The 8,871-nt window shown below is 42.0% G+C and overlaps 1 protein-coding gene across 2 annotated transcripts; it reads left to right on the forward strand.

Moving 5' to 3' along the window:
• Positions 1–692: 692 nt before the first annotated feature.
• LOC146675748 (uncharacterized) lies at positions 693–8,589 on the forward strand. Of its 2 annotated transcripts, none has more exons than XM_085400716.1 (2): positions 693–1,049; positions 6,016–8,589. In XM_085400716.1, the coding sequence occupies exon 2, from the start codon at positions 6,401–6,403 to the stop codon at positions 8,081–8,083; it is 1,683 nt and encodes a 560-aa protein (XP_085256842.1). In that variant the 5' UTR covers positions 693–1,049; positions 6,016–6,400; the 3' UTR covers positions 8,084–8,589. The 2 variants fall into 2 exon arrangements, with proteins under 2 accessions (XP_085256842.1, XP_085256844.1); XM_085400718.1 differs by having other exon boundaries at positions 6,026–8,589.
• The last annotated feature ends 282 nt before the right edge of the window (positions 8,590–8,871 follow it).

An 8,871-nucleotide genomic window follows, 5' to 3' on the forward strand; every position in this document is an offset into this window, starting at 1 on the left:
AACCGTGCACTGAAGTTTTAGAGAAAATAAACTAAGTTGAAACCATTAAATAACTAACCAGCCTGTGCCAGGGATCTGTGTCAGCTGATCTTTGCGACCATGCACTGAAGTCTTAGATCAAATAAACTAACCTGAAACCATTAAATAACTAACCAGCCTGTGCCAGCGATCTGTGTCAGCGGATCCCTGCGACCGTGCACTGAAGTTTTAGATAAAATAAACTAAGTTGAAACCATTAAATAACTAACCAGCCTGTGCAAGGGATCTGTGTCAGCTGATCCCTGCAACCGCGCACTGAAGTTTTAGATAAACTTGGCTGAAACCATTAAATAACTAACCAGCCTGTACCAGTGTTAAGAGAATTTTTATTTTAGTTAAATCATTAAAGTATAATCAAGTAGAAACAAGTATGCCTTATAATCAAGTGTTTATATATTTTCACACGGTAAAGCTTACTGTTGAAAAGAACACAATGTATTCCTTGCTTAAGTGTGTGAGATGTTTGACAAAGACAGGACATATACATGCATTCTTTACTTCAGTGTCTGCGATGTCAGATAAGCATGAATACTGCTGTGTCGTTGTTTTTCAGTTTGTGTGCAGAAGTTAGATAGCTAAGACAATGCCTGAGCTCTCCCCTCTTCAGTTGAAAGAGGAAGTATTATGTAACCCATTTTGCCTTATAAATAAAGCGAGTAAACGGTGCTCGGTGTGTTAGTCTGCTCAGAGACTCTCACCCGTGCGCACGTCTTTGAAACTCTGAGTCGGTCTGCCAGTGTCTCATTTCTCTCTTACTGTGTTTGAACAAATTGTCAACCCTTGACATTTAATTGGTCCTTCGTAGCCGGAGAACTGACTGTTATTTTAACGTCTAGTTTTCCACAGACGGTCTCCATCGGATCCTGACGTCGTGACGCCTGCGCTGGAAGAAATCTGATCAGTAAAACGAAAAACCCGGGAACGTGAATTCGATCTCCGGTCAGCGTTCGGCCTTCACGGCTCCAGGACCCGATGAGCACCGGATCTTAAAACGCAGCGCCACAGTAGAGGTGAATATGACACGCATTCCACCAAGCGCTAAAATACGTTGATATTGAGATTTTCCTTTAAGTAGTGTGTAAACCTAGGTACGCCGACAGATCTCAGTGTCCATGCGGGACTAAGAAGACGACAGGCAAGAGCGAAATTCTAGAAAAATCGCTATTAAAAGTTCCGGTCGCTCTGGGAGTGGCTGCAACGGAACAGGTTTCCGGTCACTCAAGAAGAGTGGCTGAAGGTGAAGGTGTTACACAAATAAATAGGCCTACGGAAAATCTCAATAAAAATCATAGAAACGCGCTTTGTTTGTGAGGAGTGAGTTGTTTTTACGACCCAATACGCGGTCGAACCACTTCTCAAACTGTTTTCCTGTGTACACTCACGTATTGGTAAAGGTGGAAAAAAGGGTTGTGCTTCATCACGTAAAATTGATAACCGCTCTCTCAATTAGTGGGAGAGTAGAAGGCTGTTATCGAAAACCCATTCTCACTTTTTCATGCCAAAGAAGGTGTCACAGTTCTGACGTAATTAGTTCAAAATGGGTAACTCTAAAACTAAAGTAAAATTAACAGCAGATGAAGGATGGTTGGAAAAAAACTGTCCAAATGCAGGAAGAGTCAGTGCAAATAGGTGGAGAAATCCACATAAAATTTATTGCCCAGCCTGGCAAGGCAAATGCAATCAAGAATCAATAACTGCTTTAAAGGCTGCTTTACAAAAAGAATTATTTGAGGAAAAGAGCCAAAAGAAAAAATGCCTTCCTAAATGGTCTACTGCCTAAGATAAAAGCACATGTAGACAAACACTGGGTCACTCAAAATACAGGAACCTTGCCTGAAGCCCTACAATATGCTGAGCATGCAGTCAAAATTCAAAAACAAAAAGAAAAAACAGAAGGAGTTTTCATGATTGATCCAGAGACAGGCTTTATAGCCTTCTCAGGACAGCAACACACGGCAGGTTTTAAGCAAAGTAGGGGAAAGCAAAAAGCAGGACAAAGAAGAGATAGAAGAGATATGAGATGTTATAACTGTGGTAAAATCGGGCACTTTGCTCGAAACTGTAGAAATGTAAGCCAAGAACAGGAAGGTGGAGATGACAGGCGCAGACGCCGTGATGAATGACTAGCACAAGAAAAGGGAAGTGAAACAAGTGAAGGGGAAGTTTACAACATTGAACAACTGCTGCTAGGCTCAGAAGCAAAGCCCACCGTTATAGTGCACGTTAACGGGGTCCCAATAAAATTCCTTTGCGACACAGGTGCTTGTAAAACTGTCCTAACAGTAGAAGTCCCAAATTTAACCTCTTCAAAAGATACCTTAATCGTGAAATCAGCCTCAGGACATGTGACAAAACAGCATCTAACCGACCCCCTTTTTATGTCACATAGAGATAGTGGCCGTGCCTGCAAAAATCAGTGCATCTATGATCCATCTTGTCCACTAAATTTGTTAGGAAGAGATGCTTTAACAAAATTAAAAATAGGAGTTTTTCCTGAAGAAAGTGGCATGAAAGCCAGACTCCTACTCTCTGAAAGTCAGAGCCAAACTGAAGATATTTTTGTTTGTGAAGGTTTAGGTGAGCCAAATTATTACTGGGCCTTAGATTTACCAAAACTTGAACCATTAGAGGCCAAAGCTAATATGTACTTACCTGAGCACTCACATAGACAGGACCCAGCAAAATATCACAACACCTTGTGGTATAAATATGTCCCAGGTCCAGACAAAATTTATGATCAACAAGTGCACAGACTAGGACCGCAAAAACTAGTCCTACAACACCTGTATGTGACACAGAGTGGTAATGCAGTATGCTCAGTGTTACAGACAGATGCAGTGCAGCGCTTAAATAAGATATGCAACCCTCATGTATCTGTTGCACGCAACGACCAAACGCCTTGGTCTGAGTTAGGCACAGTGCTGAGAAATGTAGAAATGGACAGATATGACAAAATAGAGTGTGAGGACTGGCAAAAAGGCCGTAGAACTGGGTGCATGAGGCTAACGCTGTGTTGGCCGGTGACAGCCACACCAGCCACACATTTAGCCACAACAGAGCAAGATGAATGACAAGTATTAACAATTGAAGCACATCCAGAATTAGAGAAGCTGCCACAAACATTATGGTCTCAAGGACCCACGGATGTAGGCCTAATAAAAGGAGCAGATCCAGTAGTGGTGAAAACTACAACCTCATATAGGCCTGTAAAACCACAATATCCCTTGAGTGCAGAGGCAAAAGAAGGTATCAGACCAGTCATAGCAGAGATGCAAAAAGCAGGTATTCTCGTGAAAACTAATGAAGCCACGTGTAATACACCAATTTTTCCAGTAAAAAAGGCTAATACAGGAAAATATCGCTTAGTTCATGATCTAAGAGCAATAAATGAGGTAACAGAGCAAATACCTCCAGTGGTTGCAAATCCACACACAATTCTAAATCAAGTAACACCAAAAGAACGGTGGTTCTCTGTAATAGACTTGTCCAATGCCTTCTTCTCTGTACCTCTGCACCCTGACTCACAGAAGTTATTCGGATTCACCTTTGACAATCAAAAGTATACTTATACAAGGTTGCCTCAGGGATTCCAGAATAGCCCAACTCTGTATGCAGAGGCTTTGAGAAAATCAATGTCATCTTGTACGCTCCCTGCCCCAGGGCAGTTCTTGTTGTATGTAGATGATATATTGATCACAGGCCATACAAAAGATGAGTGCAAAGAAAACACATTAACAGTTTTGCAACATCTCGCAGAGCAAGGCCATAAAGTGTCACAGCATAAACTGCAATTGTGGAGCCAGGAAGTAACATACCTTGGCCACAAATTGACAGGACAAGGCAGGCAGCTGTTAGAGAGCAGAAAGATAGCAGTCCAAAATGCCCCAAAACCAGTAACTAAACAACAAATGATGAGTTTTTTAGGACTGTGTAATTTCTGTAGATGCTGGATTCCAGAATACGCATTACTAGCTCAACCACTACAGAACCTCATTTATGGTAAAGATCTAGCATTAAAAGACAAAGTACAATGGATTCCAGAAGCAGAAAAAGCTTTCGTTGATTTGAAAATAGCACTGCAGACATGTACCGTCTTAGCATTACCAGACTATGGAAAACCTTTCGTTCTCCATGTTGATGGTGCAGGAGGGTATATGAAAGCAGTCTTAACTCAAGCTTTTGGAGAAAAACAACGTCCATTAGCTTTCTACTCATGCAAACTTGACTCTGTAGCTGCTGGATTACCTACCTGTGTTCAGGCATGCGCAGCAGCAGCAGAGGCAGTTAAAAAATGTGCAGACATTGTTTTAGGACATAAATTGATCATCAAAGTCCCACATGCAGTGACCTCTATTTTGCTCCAAGCGAACCTCTCTTTCCTCACGCATGCAAGACAACTTTCTTATGTGGGGATTCTACTTACACAATCACACATAAAAATAGAGAAGTGTGGCCAGCTAAACCCAAGTACACTTTTGCCGACTTCTCTGGACGGAGAACAACACTGTTGCATTCAAAAATTAGAGGAAGATACAAAACCTCGCACTGATATATACAGCTCCCCCCAGAGCAGTTTCAGTAATGTTTTTGTGGACGGCTCAGCGTCAAAAGACATTCACGGTAGAAATTGTGTGGGTTATGCGGTCACAACTGTTGATAAAGTGATAGAAGCAAAAGCTCTCAGCTCCTCAAACTCTGCTCAAAGCGCAGAACTAACCGCAGTCATCAGAGCATGTACTTTATATAAGGGTCAAAGTGTTAATGTTTACACAGACAGTCAATATGTCTATTCAGCAGTTCATCATTTCGCTAAAATATGGCATAACAGAGGAATGACAACTTCCTCAGGCAACACAGTTCAACATGCAAACCTTCTAAAAAAGCTATTAGAAGTAATAACGTTGCCAAAAGAATTAGCACTATGCAAATGTGCAGCTCATCAGAAGGATGACACAGAAATTACGAGAGGAAATAACTTTGCTGACAAAGCAGCAAAAGCAGCTGCAGAAAAACAAATTGATGTTTTAACAACAGAAACCATAGATCTAATACCTTTAGAAATACTAGCAGATGCACAGAAAACAGCATCGCTGAGTGAACAAAAATCTTGGGTGAAAGATGGAGCAGAATTAAAAGACAACCTTATGATGTGTAATGGCAAACCAGTGCTTCCAAAATCTTTGCATAGAACTGCTGCTTTAGTGACACATGGGAAAACTCATGTGTCATCAGGAGGGATGATTAATATTCTTAATAAACAATTCTATACAAAAAATTTTGAAAGTTCAGCACAAGAGTTTATCAGAACATGTATGATTTGCCAAAGACACAACGCACAGGGAAATCTACGTCCAAAGCGAGGGCATTTCCCTATACCACCGCATCCATTTCACACTGTCCACATGGATTTCATAGAATTAAATGAATCACAATCCTCCAAATATGCACTTGTGATAATTGATGTATTTTCCAAGTGGCCAGAAATATACCCAGTGAAAAAAGCAGATGCAATATCAGTAGCAAAATGTCTATGTAATCATTTTATTCCAACGTACGGTATTCCATCTCTGATAAGATCAGACAATGGCACACATTTTGTAAATGAAGTAATAAGTAAAGTTTCTGAAGCTTTAGGCTTCAGCATAAAACATCACTGTTCTTATCATCCACAAAGTGCAGGATTAGTCGAGAGAACTAACGGCACAATTAAACAAAGGTTGAGGAAATGTATGGAAGAGACTAAAAAACCTTGGCCTGAATGTCTAAGCTTGGTTAAATTATGGATGAGAATAACTCAAGGAACAGGTGGTCTAACGCCATTTGAAATCGTACATGGCAGACATTTTCCACTCCCCATAATGAGTGAGCCAATTAATAAATCTATTGCAGAAACAACAATGGCAGAATGGATGACAAAACTATTTGAGAATAAAGAAGTGAGATTAAGCAATCAACTGCCGAGTGACTTTTCTTCAGTTTCTTGCAGGTTGAACCCCGGTGATTGGATTCTGATTAAAGTCCTCCAGCGGAAAAACTGGAGTGCTCCAAAGTGGGAAGGTCCCTTCCAGGTGCTACTTACCACACCCACAGCGTGTAAGATAGCCGAACGAGTTTCGTGGATTCATCAATCCCACGTGAAGAAAGTGTTTGCACCACAATAAGACGCCGGTTCCCCTGACTCTTACGTGAACCCCTGCTGGAGGACAGGGCTGAACGGGTTTCCCGCCCTGTGCTTCCTCGGCAGTGCTACTCACGTGGGAGCTCGGGTGTGCCTGGTCGCCCTGAAGATCAGACTGACCTATCCCACCGAAGAGCAGAACCAATAATAACACCAGGGACGCCTGAATAAAATCTCAACAAGATGACTGAGGAAAACAACCTGATAAATCCAGAAGAAGAACCAGCTTCAGAATCAATGCTAGCACCAGTTCCAGCCCCAAAGCTGTTGTGCTTGGGCGCTTGTGACATCAAACGAAAACTACTCATGTGCTACATATTCTGTCTAATGGCTATCCTCCTGATGACGACACTCTTTTGGTTGATGCCCAGTGGAACCCACAAGACAGTACCAATTATTCTCCGACCTAAGAGGTGGACCCACGACAACTCGCACCTGAAGGAGATAGACAAAGAACACAACCACCCGTGGCTGAACAATGCATGGTACCGGTATGTCCATGACAGAGTGCACAGAGAAGACAATGCCGCAAACTGCTATGTCTGCTCACATATGCCCACGACAGCACTCCATGCCACAGTGTATGGAAAACCCCCAACCAAGGCTGAAGCACTCTGCATATATGACAAAGCCATTACCGGGACCTGCTCAACACCAGGAAAACCTGTGATGGTGATAGGTGGATCCATAAAGGACCAAAACAGCAACACATGCCACAACACTACACAATATATAGTCCCACAGAGTGTAAAGTCTTTAATCTACAACATAACAAACTGCACCCACCAGTACCCAAATATAAACTACACCTGCAATGAAGCCTACTGGGTGCATATAAACGTCAGCCATAGAAAACTGAAATCATTCTCAGTTGTTTTGCCACCTGACATACAACACCCAGTGTGCTTTAACTTCACAGGAGCAACCGGACAAACAGGTACGCCCCAGGGTCTGAAGAAATTAGGACAAAACCGAAACTGCTCCATGATCCTGGTGGCACCAGATTGGGATGGCATCGGCTCATCGACAGGTACATACTGGGTACAGGGCGCAGCTTGGGCGTGTGGCCTGAAAGTCTATTTCATGCTGCCACCAAACAGCACCGGACTCTGTGCCCCTGTTCTGGTATCTGACCACACCTTTAAGATGTCAGTGAACAGCAACACCAGAGCTAAACGTAGCACAGGCCTCAAGCCCCATGATCCATATCTTGGTTCTGATGTACCAGATGACTTCAAACTCTGGACCAAGAGCCAGAAGGTAATACACGCTTTGTTTCCATGGATAGGAGTAGGGAAACACGCACTACGGATAGAAACCCTGGACTATCGTTTTGGATTATTTTTAAATGCTTCAACCCGCATTAATCAAGGACAGAATGAAGAAATTGATGCAATTCGCATCACTGTCATGCAGCACCGAGTGGCTTTAGACATCATTCTCGCAGAGAAAGGTGGTCTCTGCGTATTGTTTAACACTACATGTTGTACCTACATACCTGATAACATCCATTCATTAAACATGACAAATGCTTTGAATGTTTTGAAACAACTGAGAGACGCTCAGCAGCAGGACTACGTTACCGATACTCAAGGTTGGTGGGACTGGCTGCTGAGCGGCTCTTGGAAATCTCTACTGATTAAAGGCCTGTTGGCCCTTTTCAGTGTGATGTTACTATTTTGCCTTTTCATTGCTTGTATTATCCCATGTCTGAGAAGCATAATGACAAACATGTTCAAGCGTATGTTAGGAAACCATGTCTTGGCTCAGTCAGTTATGGAGGATCCCTATCGTCAGTATGGTATGCTGAGTGTGGGAGAGAGAGAAGAAAATCTCTATGACAATCTTGACAAGCTTGTTGTTTAATTATTTCACTGAATGACGTGCAAGTTGAAAATGTGACTAACAAGTGACTATGCATTGAGTAAAACATGTGAAATATATTAACATCAGGAGGGAATGTTAAGAGAATTTTTATTTTAGTTAAATCATTAAAGTATAATCAAGTAGAAACAAGTATGCCTTATAATCAAGTGTTTATATATTTTCACACGGTAAAGCTTACTGTTGAAAAGAACACAATGTATTCCTTGCTTAAGTGTGTGAGATGTTTGACAAAGACAGGACATATACATGCATTCTTTACTTCAGTGTCTGCGATGTCAGATAAGCATGAATACTGCTGTGTCGTTGTTTTTCAGTTTGTGTGCAGAAGTTAGATAGCTAAGACAATGCCTGAGCTCTCCCCTCTTCAGTTGAAAGAGGAAGTATTATGTAACCCATTTTGCCTTATAAATAAAGCGAGTAAACGGTGCTCGGTGTGTTAGTCTGCTCAGAGACTCTCACCCGTGCGCACGTCTTTGAAACTCTGAGTCGGTCTGCCAGTGTCTCATTTCTCTCTTACTGTGTTTGAACAAATTGTCAACCCTTGACAACCAGCGATCTGTTTCAGCTGATCCCTGCAATCGTGCACTGAAGTTTTAGATCAAATAAACTAAGTTGAAACCATTAAATAACTAACCAGCCTGTGCAAGGGATCTGTGCCAGCGATCTGTTTCAGCTGATCTTTGCGAACGTGCACTGAAGTCTTAGATCAAATAAACTAACCTGAAACCATTAAATAACTAACCAGCCTGTACCAGCGATCTGTTTCA

Source organism: Rhamphochromis longiceps, linkage group LG3 (genome assembly GCF_057381845.1).
Source record: "Rhamphochromis longiceps isolate RC_006_pf linkage group LG3, R_longiceps_female_GT1.1, whole genome shotgun sequence".
In the NCBI taxonomy this organism is placed as follows: Eukaryota; Metazoa; Chordata; class Actinopteri; order Cichliformes; family Cichlidae; genus Rhamphochromis; species Rhamphochromis longiceps.

Coding starts and splice junctions, on each gene's coding strand:
- LOC146675748 (XM_085400716.1), top strand. CDS start 6,401: ATGACTGAGGAAAACAACCTGATAAATCCAGAAGAAGAACCAGCTTCA.